Source organism: Dermochelys coriacea, chromosome 4 (assembly GCF_009764565.3).
Source record: "Dermochelys coriacea isolate rDerCor1 chromosome 4, rDerCor1.pri.v4, whole genome shotgun sequence".
Taxonomy (NCBI): Eukaryota; Metazoa; Chordata; order Testudines; family Dermochelyidae; genus Dermochelys; species Dermochelys coriacea.
The window spans coordinates 125372313-125395921 of NC_050071.1; the positions used below are offsets into that span (position 1 = coordinate 125372313).

Genomic DNA, 23609 nt, shown 5'->3' on the forward strand with positions numbered 1-23609 from the left:
CGATCGGTCCTGGGCCTTGGAGATGGTCAGGGCTGGTGTCGGAGTTCTTGCTGGATGGCGTGTGCCTCAGAGGATCTGCGCCAATCAACCGGTGTGGTACACAGAGTCTCTCAATCGGTGCCCCCGTGAGGGGACCGAAGAGGGCTTCGCTGAGCCTGCCTCTCCAGTCCTGAGGCATGATGGCTGTGGGCAGGTGAACGCTGGCAGGACTTCCCTCTCGATGGGGAACAGTGCCGTTGAGGCGGGGACTCACGCACAGGTCCCAACAAGGGTTTTTCTCGAGATAGGGGTACTGCGGGAACCGGTGTAGGTGGCACCAGGAGTGTCAGGATCTTTTGAGCCGCTCAAAGTGCTTTGGGTGGCAACGGCACCTGAAGCTGGCTAGGGCCTGCACTGCTATCCAGGGGTGCAGACAAAGCATGGGATGGGCTGCATTGCTCAACTTGAGCTTGGGCCAGACTTCCCGAACAGGGTGTTGAGCTGCCCGGCACGGGTCATGGCTCACCCCCAGCCCTCTCCTTTCCCTTATGGGAGGTAGGAGATCTTCCCCTCCCAATCTTTTTTGGATTCATGACCGGAGCTGTGGAGGGAGACCATTGCCGGCCTGTGGACGGCGCCGGTAGAGCACTGTGCACGGAGGCTGTGGTGGTCAGTGCATAGTCAGACTGCTGCTCCGGTGCTAGAGTGAGTGCCGACTCCATTAGGAGCACTTTCAGACAGATATCGTGCTCCTTCTTCATCCTAGGTTTAAAAGACTTTTAGATACTGCACTTGTCACTTATGTGCCCTTTGCCTAAGCACCTTAGGCAGCTGGTACGTGGATCACTGACGGGCATAGGCTGTTTACAGTGACCGCAGAGCTTAAAGTCTGGGGACCAGGGCATGCCTGTCCCCCGGCTGAGTCCTGTTTGGAAGTAATGAAAAGTTGAGAACTACTACTAAGGGTAACCAAGAAACTACTAACTATAATACAGTTTTTCAAAGTTCACAAGAACAGAAAACGAAACAACCCTAGCCAAAGCAGCAGATGTTCCAGCACCGTCACTGGTGGCAAGAAGGAAGTGATACTGTACCATGCGAGCACCACTCCAGAGGGCGCCGGATCCAGACCCCTATGGATACTGCTGATGGAAAAACTTCCAGCACCGGTGCATGTGGCGAGCACACACACCTAATATGGAATGGACATGAGCAAGCACTCGAAGAAGAATGGCACCTTCATTCAACGGATCTCTCTGTGAGTCATAGCTCTCATTGCATTCAGTCACAGCTGCTTAGGTTAGGGAAATACACATATACATGAAGTTTACTTTTGTTAGCCCTGTAAAGCCAACAAAGCTTAAAGAGTGAGCTCATTTATAGCTAGCTCATGCAACACAATTTCAAACTAAGTTCCAGTCTTAGAATCTTGGTGGTGTCAGAGCCACACAAAACAGAGTTCAATTTTCATGTTCTAGGAGGAATACGAACCACTGGCTTTTGGACAAACATCTTATTACTCATATATTGAGGCAGCTGGCTACAGTCACTGAAAGACAGATGAACATGGAACCCATGACGACACGTTCACAGTCCCTTTCAACAGTATAGCACACTTTAACATAAGGCTTATGTAACTGACCTAGAATTCCAAGAAAGCAACAATGGAAGGAATTAGTGTCTGTCACTGAATGTAAAAATGCCTTAAAAAAAAAATCACAAGCAGAAAACAAAACTCAGTAAACAACAAAGATGCAAGAGAATGAAGCAAAGCCCAGAGAACTCCAGGAAAGCAGCAGAAACAGGTCAGAGTATGGGATGATACTTACTATGGTAACAGGTACTCTTTAGCATATCCATCTCCTGTTTGTAACGCAGCCACAAGAAGAAAAAAGCACAAGTAGAGAATATATGCATTCATCACAGCCATTGTGTTAAATTAAAAGAATGGTTGGAACCATTCTTATAGAAAACAGAATGAGATGTAGTGGTGCGTGGAAGACTTCATAACAGACAAGTGATATATCCCAATGAACAAGGTAAAGGAAACACAAAACAGAAATTAGATTACACCTGTTTAACAGATAGACTGTTACTTTTATCCTTTTTCTCCAAAGAGATAACAGATTTTCTTGGCCCTTTTCTCATTTTTCTGATAATTTTACATCATCACATTAACAAATCAAACTAAGATCTAAACTGGGAGAGAAACATATTCCCAGAGGTGCAATCCAAATACAATAATGTTTAAGAAATGTGCAACCAGTGAGCAGGATTTAACAAACTATCTATTCATGTTCAGTTCAGTGAAGCTCTGCGCCATCACTAGAAAAAACATTTCACTTCAAAACAGCAGCCACATCTTGCTCAGAGTGCTCAAAGGGGCGAGTCAGTTCAGAAACTCAACAAGATGACTAAGCAATTTTGAAGAGGTGATAATCTGGCTAATGACAATGCACATTTCTGTATTATTGTGAACATAACCACTATTACATTCAGTTACACAGTTCTACAGAGTGTAAAAAAACAAAAACAAAATAATTCCTCTTTACTTCATTAAATCTTATTTTTTCATGCTTCAGTCAAGAGAGGTGCAGCTACAGGAGTCTTCCCCACCCCAGCTCAATGTAACATACCTTCTTCTAGCTTAACTGGTGTGCTGGGAGGAGTACAGGCTGAAGTATGATCAGGAGCAGTCTTTTCTTTCTGTTGTCTGGCATCTTCTGAAGGTTCTACAGATGAATCAGTATGGGAATTAAAAACAGCACACAAAATTCTTCTGTAGGGATGCAGGGAAACAGACATCCTGCTACACATATAAAAATCTCTGAATTGTTTTTCTGAATGAAAATTCTGTCTGAATGCCAAATAATTCCAAAAGCAAGCAAAAGTAAGGTGCAGACCAACACTGTTGTGATCTTACCTGCCACAGAAGTTATGTTTCCCAACTATTTGAACTCAAAATATTTCTGAGTAAAATGGACTGAAATGATTATACAACAGTTTGCAAACTAGTTTGGAGCCCAGCATTGGAAAACACTGATCTAAAGGGAAGGGAATTTCCTGGGGAAGAGCCAAAGGAAAAAAATAACCGTATGGAAGAAGGGCACCAAAACTAAAATTATAAAAAGTTATTTTGCTTGCTTTGAGTTTATTTGCAGAACCTTGGTGTAAACAAAATGTACATTACTCAAAGCAAAGAATGAAAAAGTTGCACAGATAATCACAATGTAACATGCAATAAACTGCAATTATTCCAAACTGATTCTGCAGTGGTTTTAGTTTTTTTTTTTCAAATTAAAAAGGATCCACCCAACTCCCTTCCAGCTTCAATGGTAGTTGCATACTAAAGGAGCAGATGTTAATATAAAACAAAAAGCCACCTTAATATTTAGAACAGAGATCTCCTCAGTACCAGAGCACTGTTCTACACAGTTCACCCAGACAAGAGAAAAATCCACCAATTAAATTAAATCAGCCCCAAAGGTAATAAGCCAAGCCAACGAAAGATGTCCAGAGATAGCAGAGACTCTGTAAGTGCAGATTAAGCAAGAGATGGCTTCCCCTAGATTGAAAACTCAGCGGTACCATGTTCATTAGTACCTGAGGCCTCAGCCAAAAGGTCAGGACTGGAGCTTAATGCTTTGATGACTGCTGTGTGAAATTTCTCGTGTGGAGACTTCTGCTCATCTGGCTCCTCCTGATTAAGATTTGTGATGATTTGCTGCATGGTCTGACAAGAAACTTGTGCAGCAGAGAACTCAGAATTATCTAAAGATTTAGATAGTGTTGATCCTTCATGAGTCTGCAAAATCTTCAGATCAGCTTCTTTCACTGCTCCTTGAAAGGTTTTTGACCTGCTTTGCAACTCCAGAGGTTTTTTTCCAGAAGCACTTTGCTCCATGTAGCTCTGACTTTTAAATAAAATATTTGGCTTCCCAGCTGGTTTCTGTCTCAATACCACAGTCTCTCCATATTTTGATAGCTTATCTATGTAGGATGTAGCAATGTTACAGAGAAAATAAAGGGGTATGCAATTACATAGACACAGTAACGTAATAGCTCAGTCCCACAAAATGCTTTAAAACCTGCACAGAGAAAGTCACACATGAAAAAGGCAGAATTTGTGACTCTTTATATGTCAAGATATCAGAAGGTACAGCAAGTGCAACGCACACTAATAAGGGATGAATCACCATACAGTTTTTAGAGGAAAATGTATTTAGTACATCACCCTGTAAGTTATTACTTTTATTACAATAGTGCTTAGTATAGGGCTGGAGCACACATGGAGAAAAATTAGTGGGTACTCAGCATCCGCCAGCAGCCAAGCTCCCCAACTCTCCCTTCCAGTGCCTCTCCCCCACCGGTGGCTCCGCTGATCACTCCTCCCCCTCCCTCCCAGCGCCTTCTGCCTGCTGCGAACAGCTGTTTTGTGGCATCAGCTCCGGAAGGGGGGTTAAGGGGCAGAAGCTCAAGGGAAGGGATAGAGTGGGGGCAGGGCCTGGGTGGAGAGGGGAGTCGAGCACTCCCTGGGTAGAAGGGAAGTTGGTGCCTATGCTGCCTAGAAGCTCTAATTGAGACTGGGGTCCCAATATGCTATGTGCTGTGAAAACATATGCCCTAAAGGATTTATAATCTAAATCGGGACAGACAAACTACGGCCCACGGGACCGTCCTGCCACCCCTGAGCTCCTGGCCAGGGAGGTGAGCTCCCAGCCCCTCCCCCGCAGCCATGCAGGCAGCACAGCTTGCACCTGCCCACCTCCCAGGCTTTCAAATAAGCCTGTCCTGCCGCTTTGAGCAGCATGGTAAGGGTAAAGGGATGGGGGGAGGGCAGAAGGTCCCGGGGGGCAGTCAAGGGACAGGGGATGGTTGGATGGGGCTGGGAGAGGGGTGTGGTCAGGAGATAGGGAATGGGAGGGGTGTTGGATGGGGGTAGGGTCCTGAGGGGAGCAGTTAGGGACAGGGGTCCTGGAAGGGGGCAGTCAGGGGACAAGAAGTGGGGGAGGAATGGATGGGTTGTGGGTCCCAGGGGGCTTGTCAGAGGGTGGGGGGTATAGATGGGGGCAGTCAGGAGACAGGGACCAAGGAGGGGTTGGATAGGGGCAGGGGGTCCCGGGAGGGGCGGTCAGGGGACAAGGAGCAGGGGGAGTTGGATGGGTCGGGGTTCTGAGGGGGGAAGTCGGGGGCGGAAAGTGGGAAGGGGCAGGCTGTTTGGGGAGGCACACCCTTCCCTACCCAGCCCTCCATACTGTTTCACAACCCCAATGTGGCCCTCAGGCCAAAATGTTTGCCCACCCCGATCTAAATAGACAAGACAGTCAAAGGTTTAGAGGTGAATCAGAGGCACAGAAAGAGGACATGACTTGCCCAAGGTCATGCAGCAGTGTCTAAGCCAGGAATAGAACCATATCTCCTTAGTCCCAGTCCAGTGCCCTACCCACTGGACCAGACTCTTGTAAAGACTGGTAAAACTGTGTCACCAATATTCCAGCGTAAACAATACCATCTGCTTAGCGGATATATCATAGGTGCTACATTGTAAAACTTAATATGACAATCACATAGAGATTCTTCAAATGCTGTGGTGAATTCTCCTTTATTGCAGCGCGATACTCTCACTACATTTTCTGATAGGTTGGTAGTTCCTGGGGAGAATTCTGAGGGAGATGTGCCCTAATCATGTCTCTGCTTACCGTGCGATTCCTTTTCAAAGCACCAACTGATAATTTTTTATCTGCATTTTCCCAGCTCAAAATACTTACCAGATCTACAACTTGCAACAATGAGTAAGAAAATTTCACTCCTGTTGCCTAAAAGCAATGTCAGATTTTTACTCACTGGGCTATCCTACACAGTATTAAAATGAAACAATACTGAACAATCTGTAATATACCAAGTTCAATAAAAGGTCTGTCTGAATGAAGTCTCAAGCTTCCATATGAAACTTTAAGTAACAACAAAAACTGGCCAAATTCTGTGGTTGCTAATTAAGCACAATTCCCTTTTGACTTCAGTGAAGTTTTGTTTGATTAAGAACCAAGACTTTGACCTAATATTGATTAGCATTTCAATGACAGTTTTTATCTCCAAATTGCTTTGAAAATATTTTCCCCAATTTACAGTTGTAAAAATTGAAACAAGAGGTTAAGTAACTGGCCCATGGCCACAGAAGAAATCATTCATTGTCAGAGCTAGGATTAAGAATGCACAAGATCCTGGTTCCCAGTCCTATGCTCATATCAGCTTGGTCATAGCCTTGATGTATGTGACAGCAATGTATATGGTTATAGATTAAAACCAAACCAACCTTCAGAACCTTTCTGCTTCCTTTCCACTTCTTTGCGATACTCTTCCAGTTCTCGGTCAGTGAGTTTATTGAAGGGGTTTGGTCCTGCTGTGCTCACTATAACTCGTGGCTGATATTCCTTCTCAATGATTGCCTTCGATGCAGTCACCAGTTCTCCCTGGCAAAAGAAACAATTAAGATGTGTGTGCCACTAAACAATAATTCACAGAATTCTGACAATGGCTGAGGCTACAAGCAGCCAAAACAAAACAAAAAGTTTGATTAAAAATTAATCTGGAAAAATACTTTTATTTTCTTAAGTTAAATAAACAACAGTCCCAATTTTGGAATCTTTAAAAGCTTTAATTTACAGGATATTTTATATTAAAGAAAAAATAGCCCTCATGAGCAAATGGCTATATAGACATCACTGTTTTTACAAGGGCGCATCCACTATTGAGCACCATATCAAATAGCAGCAGCCAAACAGGCTTTATTGGAATACACTTGCTGTCAGGAAAGTAGCAAGTTTCCTTACTTCCATAGGGAAAATAGAATATTGTGGCCCGATTCTGTAAGTGCTCTGCATGCAGAACTGCAGTAGAAATCCCTGGTATTATTACAAAGAACACTCCCAGGATCAGGTTCAGTATTTATAAACACTCAATGCTCAGGGGGAAAAGTGATTTCCAGCAGTTATACAATATCTAACAGATGTTAAATGGTTTATTATACATATTATATGTACATGAGATTAAGTGTTTATCTGTTTACTATATTAAAATGCTTAATAATACAGTTTAAAAAAAGACTTTACCATGTCTGTTTCAGACAGTGTCTTTCATACAAACTGGATTCAAAACGATATATGTAGTTAAGTATTATAATTAGCACTGCTAATATTCTGTGTCCAAAGGACAAGAAGAGAACATGCTGATGTACAGGGAAGAGGCTCTCTCTCTCTCTCTCCACTAATGGCAGATTTTCTTATCACCTTCTGGGGACTGAAGCTAATGACTTCATATTGCCTTAGAGATGGAAGATGGTTCCCTGGGCTGTCTGTTATGGATCAGATCTTTCAGGTCATTTGTCTGTTTGAGTTTCTCCGTTAATTGGTCTGGTGTACAGCATTAGTTTAAAAGGTACTGTGATGCCTGATCTGAACCCCTTATCAGCACAGATATCTACAAATTATTCTCTGATCCTCAAGATGATTTTAGTTAAGGGTTTGTGATGTATTAACTGCCTTTGCCGTAAGTGCTTCTGTATGATTAGGGATCTGTATCTGTCATGGAGATTGTGGAAGTCACAGATTCTGTGACTTTCCACGACCTTTGCAGGAGCCAGTGTGGCTGACCCCAGGGCCGCCAATCAGCTGGCTCTGGGGCCAGCTGCTCAGGTGGCTCCTGGGACAGCCACACCAGCCGCTGTTCTGGCAGTCCCAGCAGCAGTCTCTGGGTGGGTGGCCGGAGGAGCCACAGGCCGCAGCCCCAGGCAGTGGTCCCTGGCCAGCCAGAGCAGCCATGGTCCGCGGCCCCTAGCAGCTGATGCTGCTGGCCGCAGTTGCCACCCTCCCCAGCAGTGGCCCCCTTAACCCTTCCCAAGATTTAATCACAGGTATTTTTAGTAAAAGTCATGGACAGGCCACAGGCAATAAACAAAAATTCACGGCTTGTGACCTGTCCATGACTTATATTACCTGTGAATAAATCGAGAAGTCTTACGTATGATCAGAGATTGCTCACAAGAGTACACATGTGATCCAGAAAGCACTGAAGTGATACATTACAGCTGCATTCCATGTGAGAAGGTCATCAGATTCTGCAAGATATTAAGTATGTGTATGAGTGGCTGTAAATGTTGGATTGTTTCTCTAACTTTCTTTCATGTTGAATTGTTATTTGTATTAATAATCAAAAGCCTAAATATAAGTAAAGTGTAGAGAATGGAAATGATTAGTAGAACCAGAGAGAGAAATTAAGAGCTACAGGCAAAAATGGTTTTTCCTGCAAATTTTAAAAAAGATGGCATAGATGAGACGGAAATATTGTTCTGGACAGAAGGAGCTGATGAGGAGAAGACTTCAGCCAGACTGCATTAAGGGACAGAAAGGAAGCTCTCGGTAGAGGATGAGCCACCGGAGACAGAGAAGCACAGTTATACAGGTGTCAAAGCACGTCAGAAAAGTTCCAGACACCTGCACAGGGGACACAGAGTAGCTAAAGGTCAAAGTCTTCATCCAGCTCAAGCAGCCAACATTAGCAGCAAGGTGGTACCCAGGCTACATATAGGAAAGTTGCCTCTGTTGTCCTGAACTAAAACTAAACTCAACTTGTTTCAAAATGTTATCCCATTTGAATTAATGGGAGTTTGCCACAGAAATACAACTTCATCTCCAAAGAGTAGCAACAGGAAGGAAGATTGCATCTGGCACTTAAAGTGAAAAGCCCTCAAAACCATTTGAATGGGCTCTTTCCCTTGTGTAAGTGTAGATTCGTAGTGATTAAAATCAAAGCTATTTAATGAAAGTACTCTCCTCAGGAACTTAATACAAACTAAAAAAATCTAGTGTTTAGAGATGAATTCATATCAAGTGTCCTCTTTCCTGGTTATCCAGTTACCCAATGCTCAGTAGAATCTGATTTTCCTAACTCAATTTAGTAGTTAAACTGTATGGTGGCCCAATGTAATGTCTCATACTTTGTATGAACACATTCCTGAAAAGCCTGGAGAAGCATAGCCCTCTCATTCTGGCCCAAATGAAATACTTACTATGAAAATAAATACCCACTGAAATCCTTCACAAACTGCCTTAGCAGATTTTGGCAAGCAAGTCCTCCTGTAGACAATTAATTCTAAAAAACAACCTGGAAACATTTTAATAGAAATATATTCTTGGCCCTTTCACCTCCAAATGGAGAAAGTAGCAAAGTCCCTTAAAAAGGAAAGACTAGCATCACAAAATTCAATTTGTATCTTTACATTAGAGGAAAAAATGTCCACGTGAAAAATAAAACCAAGTGAAATTAATGTTGTCATTGCTGATCAGGAACTATATTAATTTTTAGTACAATATGTAGAAAAGTTGCTTCTGAGTTTTAACTGACAATCTGAGTACTTTTTCCTTAAAATTTCAAGAAAACGCAGATTTTAAAGCTTTCTAATTATTTCTTAGTAATCTATCACTAGAGATATTTGCATGAAAACAAGATATTAGTTTTTAAAAACTAATGAGCTCTGGCTGCCTGGTCCCCCATCTGAATCCATAAACTTCTATTTACAAGCATCACAATTGATTCTTTGGAAGTGACTTTGTCAGAGGATTATAACCTTTGGTGGGGAACAAACAGCAGGAGATGAACTTTCAAAGAAACTAAGAAGCTGTCTTATTATCACCAGTAAAATAAGAATAACCCTTTTCCCAGTTGCAGAATAAATACATAGCATAATTATATCTAAAAAGGATGTTTTTAAAGTTTTCCACAAGATGTTAGCTGTTTTATCATCAGATGGCCTCAAATTTGATGTAGTTTGACAACTAAAGGCTACAAAAGACCACCACAAAAAGCAATTTAATAGCATTTCATACGAGCCATGAAATTATTTTTTTAAAACTGATTTGTGAGCTCCCAAGTCTTAGAACTTCACTAAAAAAGATGGGCAGGGGCAAAAACAATCAATCAATGCCCAAAACTACTTTGGATTCTTCTAATAAAAAGGTTACAAACTAAACATGTAGTGAATAACCGAAGCATTAGCTATACGCTATATGGGCTTGCAATGTAGGAAATCATGCCAGGCAAAGCTTGTGGTTTTTTATAGGATTATAAAATTATCAGACAAAGGGAATGCAATAGATGTAATGCACATTGATTTCACTGAAGTGTTTGATTATGGGTCTCTAACCCTTACTTGTAATTCACAATGATTTGATATGAGCACAATCACATGAACTGAAAGTTGACTAAAATATTGTAAGCAAATGGTAGCAAAAAACAGCAAGACATTCAGTTTGGAGTGGGATGACTAATGGATCAGTATTTTGTTTTGTCTTATTTTGGAGGACATCTTTATTGTCTTCATTACCGGGAAAAGAGGGTAAAACAAGCACATCAAGTTCATGACTCGTATCATCTAGCAAGTAAAACAGTGAGGCCAGGGAAATAACACAAAGGAACTTGGAAATATGGGCAGGAAATGGAGAGAGATTTGTCATCTTAAAAAAATGCAAGTTAATATTTCTGTGGGAAAATAATCTGATATTCAGTCTGAAGGGAAACACCTTGACTTCAATGGAGCTACAATAATTTACATCCACTGAAGATCTGTCCCCTGGAGAGAAGTAATACTAAAAGAGACTGCAGGCTATAGCAGAAAACAAAAGAAATAGGATATGAAGTTTTGGGCTGCATAAGCAAAGGCATTATGTTATAGATTAGAAAGGTGATAGTCATGCTCCGCTGAAACCGCACCTGGAATACTGTAACCAGTCTGGACAATACTAGAGAGATGTAAAACTGGAGACAATTCAGAGAGGAGCAATGTAAGTAATTAGGGGGTTGAAAGGATTGACTTCCTGTGTAAGGAAAGAGAAAAGTAAAAGGGTTGGATAAATAATTTAGGGGACTGGGAATGTGAATCATCTAAAGGGTTTAAAATCAAAGAAAAGAGAAGAATTGCTTACTGTAGCAGAAGGGGATACATAACTAGCAGTGATGGGGTAAAGTTAAGGAATGGAAATTTTATTTAGGGCGATCAAGAAATATTCCAATGGATTAGGCCATAGAACAGTCTCCCAGTGGAAGGAGAGGAAGCCTCATGATAGACATTAACATTATAGACTTCACTAAAAAACAAACAACATGGACTCATGGGGAGGAGAGCAGCAGGATTCATGAAGGACTGATGAGCTTTTGCATCTTCAAACTTCCATGATCTGATATCATGGACCTCAAGAAATGCTTGCTCCTTGAGGCATATATAGACTGGGTGCATTGCAGAGGGAGGTTAGCACTTGGAGGTCTGTGTGTGATTTCACTCCCTATTTACCTGACAGGAAAGGTGTTCTTGGTAAGAATCTATATGAAGGGACTGAAGATCCCCATGTAAGAGGCCTGATGCTCTGTCCCATCAAGAACTAAAGCTCGTCATTGGAGTTGGAAGAGAAATTAAAAACAGAAATTTCACAAAGGCCTAAATCTCCACCAGAGTCTCCTGCTGCCTTAAAAACCTGGATGATCCCAGCATGAAACGCACCACAATTAAAGAATGGTCACTGGAAGTAGGACAGTACTGCTGACTCAATCAGGAGTTATTTTGCTTTCCTTCTCCAAAAAAGAATAGTGCAAAGTGTTTCCATTTAGACACATGTGATTTGAATTACTATGGGTATTATGAAACATTTTTGGTAAATAATTAGACTAGGTGGAGACTTGCATTATCAGGACCAAAGATATGGTTGCAATGCAAAAGCAGGAATTTATAAAAATCTTTATGAGGTCTCCAAAACATACAAGTATGAAACTATCTTGAATTCAGAGTAGGAAGCAGACTTTCCTAACTGATAATAGTAGCCATATTAGAAACCGCAAATGAGTTGAAATTACTGAAGATATGCTATTAATTGCTTCATTCTGGACACACTTTAACAGCACATTCAAGAGGAAGGGTCCACCCCATTTCATCACTATGTTTTTGATGTTTCAGAAGGAAGTCAGGGTTCTTTCACTAAACCAGGTATGTGATCCCCAATTAAAAAAAAAAAATCTTACGTTTGTTTTCTATAACATAGTTTTAAAAAAAAGATTAGATGGCACAAATTATTTTTGAAATTATGCATCAGCTCGGAATCCAGTAATTTATTGTGTCTTCATCTAGAATGAGCAAGGACCTTAAGGAAGAGATCTCTTGATATGATGATATAGAAGAAACTGATGGTCTTCACTTGGACCATAATCTGATTTTAATATTATTTAATATTATTTTTAGCTATAATAGCTATAGTAGGCTATAATAGACTATTTGAGGTTTGTCTGACTCTACGGGTGACTGACTTGTGCGTTAGGACTGCTTTCTTTACTATTTTAACAACAGAACAGCAATGGGAGAGACTGGTAACCATTAATGCAATTTTTTCCACCCTTGAGAAGTTTGAGGGGTAAGTTTCTCCCACACAGAGGATGAACAAGAGAAATGTCCAACTCTGGATAATGCTATACATTTCCTGTATAGAAATTCTGGTCAAAATGAACTCACTTGGTAAGCTTTCTATTTTGCTTTCATAAATGTAAATTGAGAACACATCTTAATCTTAGGGGTAAACATGAACAGTACTGGACCTAATATGAGCATCTGTCTTCCCTTTATGAAGCGCATGAAATACAATAGATAACTGATAGCTTGAAAGCTTGTCTCTCTCACCAACAGAAGTTGGCCCAATAAAAGATATTACCTCACCCACTTTGTCTTGCTAACAGATAACCGACTCATTTAAAAGTTTAGGGAGTTAATAATTCACATTAACATCTTGTACTTAGATAGTGCTTTTTATACAAAAGGACCAGGTCTCAAGGTGTTTAACAGCCAGAGATCACTACTGAAATGCAGCCACTTATAGGGCAGAACATAGAACTTACTCAGCAAAAGCTATGGAGCAGTTTTTAGGAAGAGACATGAATAGCTACTCCATTTCAAGAATAGGGAAATGGCCCATATCTTGTTAATTTTATTACATCACAGAATGTCAATGAAAAAAAACCCACCCAAATTCCCTATTTGGTTAGGATTGCTGCAGAAACTTAATTAATATGGTTCACGATGTGATTACAATTATGTGATGCATAAGGACCTTGTGATGCAACATGGCCAGAATTTCTCAGAGCGTCAAAGCATTTGATGAGGCAAAATAGATAATTTATCGATGCAGCTCTAGGCAAGACTGGACTCAAATGATTACATACATATTTTGTATGTAACACTGGAATTTTCTCTCTTAAATGAATGTGTTACTAATTGATGTATATCCCAATGTTAATTAAATATTTATTTTAAATCCTATTCAGATAGCAATTTCTTGCTATTACTTTATTTGAGTGCAAATTTCTAAGAAACTGACAACAGAAGAATCTCTAGTGCTCCAATATAGAGGAGTTTCTATAGAATCCTAACAATGGAATTGATTTTAAAAAGTCTGATTGGTTGTGCATTACATTTCCCAAAGTTTTTTTTGCTTCGAAAAAATCTTAAATGGAAGGGAAAATATATAATTTGTGTTTGGATTTCCAGCCAATCTACCTGCATCACTTGCTTACCCATCCCATCAATGCCATTTTTCACAATACAGTCATTCCTCACTCTTCAAAATATTCCTGTCCCAAATTCCCAATTCACATTTTATACAAAAATAATGAGGTAGGTGGTTACTACTCAGTGTCAAGATAGCTAAGTTTACATCGTTTCACTGTTAACCAAGGATTTAAATGACACCAATAAGAGGGAGGAAAAAACCCCCACTTCGTTTGGATGGTTTTCCCTGACATTATATACTGTTAAAAACATATTACATACTTTTGCCCATACTTCTGGCCTCTGCTATCTTTAAAATCCTTGTAAAAAACGTGTGAATACTTTCATTACAAGAGCACTGCAATTATTCAAACACTTTGTAAGAATTGAAATGAAATCTTGCATTTCACTGGTAAAAATTATTACTGTATATTATGATGACACATTATTTAAAACCACCAATCCCCTTGCTGAAATTATGATAACTGAGCAGAGAAAATAGAAAAGTGAGGACAGACACTGCTTTTGAATTTATATATTCTAGCCTTAAATCTGAAAAGAATAATTCATTACCCTTCCCTTTAGAATACCTTTTGGAAAGAACATGAGTCTTGGCCTGAAAACCAGTGTTTACCACGCTCACAATATTATGGTGTATGATATATCTACAATTGTGATTGGCTGATCACAGATGGCATGCTAAAAAAAAAAGTCACAGGACCTGCAACAACTGTACATTTCAAATTGTTCTCAATTCTTGACAGGATAAACATGGCGATGAAGAAAGGAGATTATAGGCACAATTTATTATCTTCTAGTTGATTTGAGAATTTGATGGAGGAGGTGAGGGACAGAGAAGAAAGGGAGTCATACATATCTACCTGCTGAAGTTCCATATTGAACTCCCACCAAAGAACTCCATCAAAGGGCAGTCTGAAGAATTTCCATTGTGCAAATTACTCCAATTTTAATTAGCCTTCCAAGCAAACCCAATACACATTTTAGATTTATCTCTTGACTTAATTATACTGCATAAAATGCCATAGATATTGCTTATTCATAACCATTTGAGAATTAGTATATTTTGGACTCAGCCCTGTGGAGTGCTGAGCAGCTTCTGCATCTCAACTCCTATTTCAGGAATACAGAAGGAGGCATCTGGCATCTTAGGAGCCTTAAAATCACAAGATGATTTTTTTTTTTTTTTTTTAAACAGCTTGGTAAACCTTAGACCTGTGGTTATCTTTGGAATTACACTGATGCAATCGGGCTGAGACTAGGCTAGCTCAAAATGGATCTCAAATTAGGAGTATTTAACACCGATGACATGCACAAACCAAACACCTCATGCAGAACTTCTGATGAGCCCCTTAACTTCACACACATTTTCATGTTATTCACCAGTTTGAATATATAAAAAGATGTTGAGTTTCTTTAAGAGGTACTTTAGAAGGGTAATTTAACTGCTTGTAGAATGGCACATACATAATTTGTATATCCATCTAGTCTTTCCATTAAAGCCAACTCTTTAGCTATTACAGGTAACAGGGCAGAGTAGGGAGAGGTAGAAGTGAAGGGTGAACAACAGTATTTAGAGCAGTATGACAGGGCAGTAAGTACCTTTCTAACAGAGAGAGATTTAGCGGGACTAAAGGCCTGCTCTGTGAGATCGAGCCCTTCAATAGTTTCCGTACAGTCTGACAGGGGAGCATCCTGCAACAGTAAATTGAGTAAACAGAGCAAACCAAGCCCAGGCTTTAACACATCAACCATGAGCATTATGTGACACTAGTTATAAACATGCAGAGAAACAGCAAGTGGTAGATAAAATAGCAATGATAATGAACTGACATGCACACAAATATCACACCCAGACTGAAAAATGATATGACTAGTCAAACTTCATAAAGTGCATCAGAAAATACTTATCTACTGTCATTATATCACTCACATTTACTGAGATGCAAGTTTTTAAGTCACTAGAGTGTGCACTTGGCTGAGTAACTGTATAGACAGCACTTTAAACTTTTATTTTGAACAATTCAAAGGAAGTCTATTTACTTAATGCACCAAATACAGTATTTTTAGCTTAATGATTTTATTGTGATGCACAAAACCAAGTTTCCTTTTATTTTTTAACTGATCTCCAAATAAATTACGATCAAGTTATCAGAATATATTCAATACATACTATTACACAACATTGACTCTGCTGTTTCCAATATCTTATATTTTAAAAGTACAATAACTTGAAAAATATCCAAGTTGTCACAAAGCCTGACTAGTTTTGAGCAGGATTCTAACCCATATAAAAAGCCTTTTCAAATTTTCATGCACTACATTCAGAAATAAATCTAGGAGCATCTCTCACAGACATGCTTCAGCTGCACTATTAAAGCCTCTTAAATTTCTGACCCTGAGCACTCTCACAAAGACAATGGTGTGTTATCTCTAACACTTACCTTATAAATAGTTACTCTCTGCCAATTAAAGAATAATGTTATAGTGACATATTAGGTGAAAGTAGAGGACACCAGACATTAACTTCAAGATTATGTTTTATGGCATTCTGTGTTCTCACCTGTACAAGACTCCTGTCCACTACTACCCCACAAAGAACCTGTGACTGAGGACCAGCAGTTTTAATATCCTGTAAGTTTTGCTCCCGGATCTGTGAAGAAAACAGCAGGATAAAGACATGTGAACAGTAGACAAACCCATTTTATCCACTCATTGGGGGGGGGGGGGGAGAGACAAACCAAACCCTTTTTTGGTTAGGTTTTAGGACAGGTTTTGAGTTGGTATAAATTATCAGAGCTCCATGGATGTCAATGGGGCTGTGACAGTTTACACTAGCTGAAGGATTCTATTGATATAGATTATTTCTTACATGGCAATCAGTTTGGTATTAGGTACCATAGCATGTATTTGCTTTCCTTTTACATTGTAAAAGTAGATTGATCAGGTAGCAGAGAAAGCCAGTTCAGAGGGGCATCAGAACTTTCCAGATCAGTCTTTTACCATATTCAACCTTTTAGCGTCCACAAATTCCATAACCACACTCCCACAGAGAGTAATTCCAAAACCAACAGGAAGTGCTACTAAAATAGGATAATAGAAATGTAGAGCCAGAAGGAACCTTGAGAGGTCATCTTGTCCAGCTGAGGCAGAACCAAGTAAACCTTGACCATCTCCTGACTGGTGTTTGTCTAACCCAGTGGTTCTTAACCAGGAGTGCAAGATGCCCTTTCTGGGGGTGCCAGATTTTTTTAGAAGGTAAATCATCGAAAACACAAATTAAGCACAGGCATGTTTAATCAAATCTATGTATTTATTAACATTATACATTTTAAATGATTACTGTAATATACAAATAATATATCTAGGTTTAAAAAACTGACCTACTTCAACTATTTTTTATAAGGGGTACAAGAACATATTTTGAGAACCAAAGTGGTGCACACTGCAGTAAAGGTTAAGAACCACTGATCTATTCTTAAAATTCTCCAGTGACGGGGAATGTGCAGCCTTACTTGGAAGCCTAAAGGAGGGCTTAACTAACCTTTGTAGCTCAAAAGTATATGTGCAGGCACACTAAAAAAAAAAATAAATAAATAAAAAAAAATCTAACCTAAATCCCCCTTGCTGCAGATTAAGCCCATTACATCTTGTCCTATATTCAGTGGACATGAAAGATAACGGATCACCATCCTCTTTATAACGGCCAGTAACATGTTGGAAGACTTATTAGCTCCCTCCTCAATCTTCTTTTCTCTAGACTAAACATTTCCTCGTATGTCAGGGGTTTTTTTATACCTTTCATCATTTTTATTGCTCTCCTCTAAACTCTCTCCAAGTTATCCACCTTTCCTAAATCGTGGTGCCCAGAGGTGGACACACTACTCTGGCTGAGGCCTCACCGAGGCTGAGCAGACTGAGACAATTATCTTCCGTGCCTTATATACAACATTCCTTTAATATTAATACCCCAGATTGATATTAGCCTTTTTCGCAACTGCATCACGTTGACTCATTCAATTTCTGATCTATTATCATTCCCAGATCCTTTTCTGATGTACTAATACCTAGCCAGTTATTTCCCATTTGCAGTTGTGAATTTCCTTTTTCCTTCCCAGATGTAGTACTTTACATTTGTCCTCACTGAATTTCATCTTGTTGATTTCAGAGCAGTACTAAAATTTGTCAAGGTTGTTTTGAATTCTGATACTGTCTTTCAAAGTGCTTGCGACCAGTCCCAGTTTGGTGCTATCTACAAATTCCGTAAACACTCTCCACTCCACTTTTCAAGTCATTAATGGAAATATTGACTAGTATCAGACCCAGAACAAACCCCTGCTGGATCCCACTAGAGATGTTTTCCCAACCCATCTGACTGATAACTACTCTTTGGTCTTTCAAGCAGTTTTGTACTTACCTGATAGTAATTTAATCTAGACCACATTTCCCAAATTTGCTTATAAGAATGTTGTGGGATTATGTCAAAAGTGTTACTAAAATCAAGATACATCACATCTATAGTTTTCCCACATCCAATATGCTAGTAACCCTGTCAAAGAAGGAAATTAGATTTGTTTGGCATGATTTGTTCTTGACAAATCCATGTGGCTATTACTTATAACTCTACTATGCTCTAGATACTTACATATTGATTATTTAATAACAATACTCTTTACCACCGCAATTTACCATCCAAACGTTGACAGTGGCAGCTATACTTTCGAAGTGGATGCTAATCAGTACATTTGTTTGAGAATGCAAAATCCCTCATTTGCATGTACACAAATGGATATTTTTGAACTGCATAAAGTAGTATCCATCCGTATATCTAAACACAAATATTCTCTTTTATGTCTTCAGTGTTTGCAAGCTCTTTTCTCATTCCACAATGTGGGAATAGAAATAAAGTAATTTCTGAACTTGGATGTCTTGTGAGGGCAAGGAAACCATAACTGCTGACCCAGCATGCAACATTTCAAAGTAGTTTGGAGTGCTGTTTCTAAAGCTGCAGAAGAGGATGCATTTAGAGGGATTCACTTGTGGCTGCCTGGATGGCAAAGGGATATTCATCTTAAAGTTATGTTGTAAACAAACGAAACTACCCATCTTACTATCAAACACCTAAGATTATTAAAACTGAAAAAATTAAAAATCCTATTCCCACGACTATTTATACTCTGGGTTTACTCCTTGCATTTATCTTGACTGGGGCAATGAAAACCCCTGAAATCAGTTTTATTTCTGTTTTTGGTTGGTTTCACTTTCAGGCTTTTAGCACCAAGTGGAAATGTTTATTTAACAACTGTTTTCACTTCTACTGATCTTGGGTTTTATAAAAAATATTTTTATAAAAAAATAAATTTAGACCAAGTTTAAGTTGGCAGTTTCCTCGTGACAGTTTTTGAAAAAAGATAAGAATGAGTCTTATTCAATATATCCTTTCTATTATCAGTTGCAAGTTTATTAGCAATTTTGTTTCTCCAAATATATTTTATAGTGGAAAGCAAGAAGCCAGAATATATAATTTGTTTGGCACTGCACATCTAGTGACTTGAACTTTGTATATTATTTAGTAGAACTGGGACCATTACAGAGCAGATACTTCAAAAGAGCTAGGGATATTTGGAGCTCCTTAAATAAAGTTTTGTCTATGCGATCTAGTCTACTTCTGACCTTTACTCCTGTCTGAAATACGGCTCCCAAAACCAGGCTTTCCATAAATTATTTGTTTTGGACAAGACAAACAAATCTACCATCTATGCTGCTAAACAAAAATGTTTATTATTGTTCTTAAAGTACAATTTTTTGATGACTGGATTGAGGCCAAATACCAAACCCAATAAAACCCACACAGCTCCCACAGGAAGAGCAGATTATAAAAACTGGAAACACAAGTATGTGAAGGACTCTACACGATAAGTTCAGCTATCAGTTAACAAGCCCAGGGCTTTCAAAAGAAGGCATGTTCACACAGAAAATAATGTACCATCAATGTGAGTAACTCAACATAACACGGATCAACATCTGCCTACTTGAACCTTTCACATGTGTAGATTTCAGTTTCAAGATCTTTGCCTTTTGGATTGGTTAAATTGAACTGAACTTTCCATATTAAACAAACAGTGACCATTCCACAACACTGCTGGGACAAAAGTGATCGCTCGATCCTTAACCTTAAAACAGACTCTACTGTAGCACTAAACAGTGCTCATGCCAGCAACCTTTTAAAAGATTTTACCTGCACAAACTCCCTTTTTTCCCCGATAGTGGCATCAACTAACAGCACGAGCAGCAGCAATCAGAGGCAAGTTAGGCCATTACTAATTTTAGCTAACAGGTTGCCAACATATGTTTATACTTTTGCAAGAATAGAAGCTAAATAGGATGATCCAACCGCTTCCTCATAGAAGATCAGTGGTAACATCTAAAGTTAATTTCACACAGACTGGAATTCAAACCACTGAACCACTTTAAAACGGTTAATATCTGGCTCAACAGATCCGGGAAGTGGGGGAGAACCACACCTTGCCTAATCACAGCCCAATTATAAAGCAACATCCAAAGACTGGTGGATCCATATTTCTGTGCTTTAATTTTAAATTGACAAAGGTTTGGAAATATTTTTCAAAGAATTTTAATTAGGAGCAGAAGCCATTTTAGAATACATATTTAGCTAATCCCATCTCTAAAATCTAAATAAATAAAAATCCCTCAAAACAAAACAAATCACAGCACTACCATGATGATTGATCATTTCCCCTGACTTTTTCTGTCTTGTCTATTTAAATTGTAAACTCTTCAGGGCAGGGACTGTAGACTGCTTAGCTCAAGTTCTTGGTTGGCTCTCAGGCCCTATCACAATTAACAATAATCAGCATCATCATGTATGTGGCTCAATTCTGGACCCTACCTCCTGAAAAAGTCTGCCTGGAATTGTATAACTTAGTATCAGACATAGAAGCTGGCCAAGCAGTAATAAGTAAGGCTCCGTGTTTGTCACGGATTCTGTGACTTTCCGTGACTTCTGCAGAGGCTGGTGCACCTCGCCTAGGGGCTGCCAGAGCAGTTAATGCAGCCCCTATGCCAGGCGCACCGGCCGCTGCTGCGACAGTCTTGGGCCCTCCCGCCCCCCAGCAGCAGGAGTATGGGAGGACTCAGGGCTGGGGGTGTGGGGGGGTGCTTACCTGGGGCGGAGGGCTCCCTGGAAGGCAGACAGCAACTCCCCTCCCTCAGCTCCATGTGCTGCTGCCGCCACCTTGAGGCACCGCCCCTGTGGCTCCCACTGGCCACGGTTCCCAGCCAATGGAAGCTGCAGAACCAGGGCTTGGGGCGGGGCAGGGCGTAGCAGAGGCAGCACACAGAGCTAGGAGCTGGGGTTGCCACTTCCCTAGAGCCGGGTAGGGAGCCTGTCCTAGCCGCTGGCCCCCCCCCACAACCGAGCAATGCTGGCTATTCCTTATAACCTTATTCTAACTCCAGGTGCTTACACACCAATTGTTTAATAATTTGTTCCAGTATCCTTCCAGGTACTGAAGTTAGGCTGATTAGTTTATAATTCCCCGTGGCCTCTTTTTCTCCCTTCTTAAAGATAGGTACTACGTTTGCCCTTCTCCAGTCCTCTGGGAACTCAACCATCCTCCAGGAGTTCTCAAAGATAATTGCTAATGGTTTCAAGATGGCTTCAGCTAATTCCATAAGTAACCTGGGATGAATTTCATCAGATCCTATCATCTTGAACACATCTAACTTATTTAAATATTCTTTAACCTTTCCCTATTTTGGCTTGCATTCCTCCCCCTCTTGTTCTTAATATTAATTGTACTGAGCATCTAGTCACCATTAATTTTTTTTTAGTAAAGACTGAATCAAACAGGAATTAAAGACCTCATTTTTCTTGATGTCATAAGGTATTAGCTCTCCTTCCCCACTGAGTAGAAGAGACACACATTGTTTCGTCTTTCTCTTGCTCCTAGTGTATTTAAAGAACCTCTTCTGTCCCTTTCTAGTTGTACCTCATTTTGTGACTTAGCCTTTCTGATCTTGTTCCTACATGCTTGTGCTATACTTTTGTACTCCTCATCAATTTGTCCATGTTTCCACTTTGAGTAGGATTCCTTTTTGGATTTTCAAGTCATTAAAGAGTTCCTGGTGGAGCAATATTAGATTCTTATTATCCTTCCTATCTTTTCTTCACATTGGAACAGTTTGCAGTTGAGCGTTTAATACTGTCTCCTTGAGAAACTGCCAGCTCTCCTGAACTCCTTTTTCTATTAGATTTTCTTCTCATGGGACCTTACCTACCATTTATCTGAATTTGTTAAAGTCTGCTTTTTTTTTTTTTTTTTTAAAAAGTGCCCTGTCCTTATTCTGCTGCTCTCACTCCTTCCTTTCTTTAGAACTATGAAAGCTATCATTTAATGATAACTTTCACCCAAATTGCCTTCCACCTTCAGATTTGCAGCCAATTCCTACCTAGTGGTCAGAATCAAGTCTAAATTGTCTATCTCCCTGATTAATTCCTTTCTGGAACAAAAAGTTGTTCCCCAATGCATTCCAAGAACTTACTGGAAAGTTTATCTTTTGCCATATTACTTTTCCAACAGATGTCAGGGTAGTTACAGTCTCCCATTAGTACCAGGTTTTGTATTTTGGATATTTCTGTTATTTGTTCTAGAAATGCCTCATCCACTTCCTCTTTCTGATCTGGTGGTCTATGGTAGACACCTATCAGAATGTCACCCGTATTTTTAACCCCCTTTATCTTAACCAAGAAACTTTCAGATTGTCTGCCTCCCACCTCCTTCTGGATTATAGAACAAGCTTATATATTCTTGATGTATAATGCAAAGCCTCCTCCCTTTTCACCCTGCCTGTCCTTCCTGATCAAGCTATGCCCCTGTATACCAATATTCCAGTCATAGAACTTATCACACTAAGTTCCTGTGATGCCAATTAAGTCATAATTTAGCTTATGTACTAATATTTCCAATTCATTCCCCATACTTCTTACATCTGAGTACAGACATCTACGGATATTAGGCAGATTCCCCCTCTAATTTCTCTCTTGTAATTTTCCATGTCCTCCCACCCCCCAACATCTAACCCTCTAGTATTGCCACTTTTTATATATATAATTTACCTGTGGGCTTTTATCACATGCCCCGTTTGAACCTAGTTTAAAGCCCTCCTTGGTTCAAAGGGAGCAGGTGACAAATGACTACTGAGCTTAGTTCAAGAATATATAGTGACTGTTTCTGCCTCTAGTTATCATGGAGAAGACAATGCAGAAGCCATGCTTTTGATTTCTGCAAGACCTCATCACAACAAAATTATTAGCTGTTTACAAGTATGCAATTTAAACAAAAGTGATGGCAAATTAATTTATTTAACCACAGTTACAAACCTTGTTCCTCATTTCTTGGACCTCCTTTGGATTAGTGTTCAATGGAACAAACAGGTTAGGGACAGCAGAGGTGGCAGTTCTATGTCCATCCTCTTTAGTCCACTGCAATGCCAAGAACAGTTCAATAGTCAGAATTGCTGTAATGGCAAGGAACATTAATAGCAGCAAATTTATGCAACAATTGATCATGCGTTATATATAAATGCAGAAAACTGAATCAATGGTTACATTCTATTCATTTACAAGAGCACTTAACTCATACACTTCTTCAGTGGTAACAGAATCAGAAAAGGAATTAAAATAAATGTCTACAGAGACACTATCAACTAGAATATCATTTCCGCCTGCAAACCTTTGCACTTATTGTTATACGTAATACCAGAGATTTCTGAAACTCAAGTAGGTCTATCAGCAGTTCATTTTTCTGTGTATTTGACAGCACCACATAGTTAGACAGGCTCAACATTTTCCCTGTGTATTTTGTTTCTCATTTGCCAAAGAGACCCTTAGCAATAAAGGAAACAAAAATCCGTTAACACTTATTTTTAAAGTAAAATTATTAAAACTATTTAAAGGGTTGTCTCAATTTATTTTTTAATTAGGTAATTTTATAAAATTGAGTTGACAGTGTCC

The 23609-nt window shown here is 39.7% G+C and overlaps 1 protein-coding gene across 38 annotated transcripts in view; it reads right to left on the reverse strand.

Moving 5' to 3' along the window:
- Positions 1–23609, reverse strand: part of ADD1 (adducin 1) — a 126239-nt gene that overhangs the window by 8534 nt on the left and 94096 nt on the right. For 7 of the 38 annotated variants that reach the window (XM_043512551.1, XM_043512546.1, XM_038399327.1 and 4 more), the window contains exons 11-14: positions 22977–23078; positions 16137–16226; positions 6293–6449; positions 2616–2711 (exon numbers count right to left, since the gene is read on the reverse strand). In XM_043512551.1, coding sequence (XP_043368486.1) covers positions 2616–2711; positions 6293–6449; positions 16137–16226; positions 22977–23078 — 445 coding nt within the window. Of the gene's footprint in view, positions 1–1807; positions 1843–2615; positions 2712–3582; positions 3970–6292; positions 6450–15175; positions 15269–16017; positions 16036–16136; positions 16227–22976; positions 23079–23609 lie in introns of those variants that run through there. The other 31 variants (XM_038399334.1, XM_043512563.1, XM_043512560.1 and 28 more) reach the window with 17 other exon arrangements.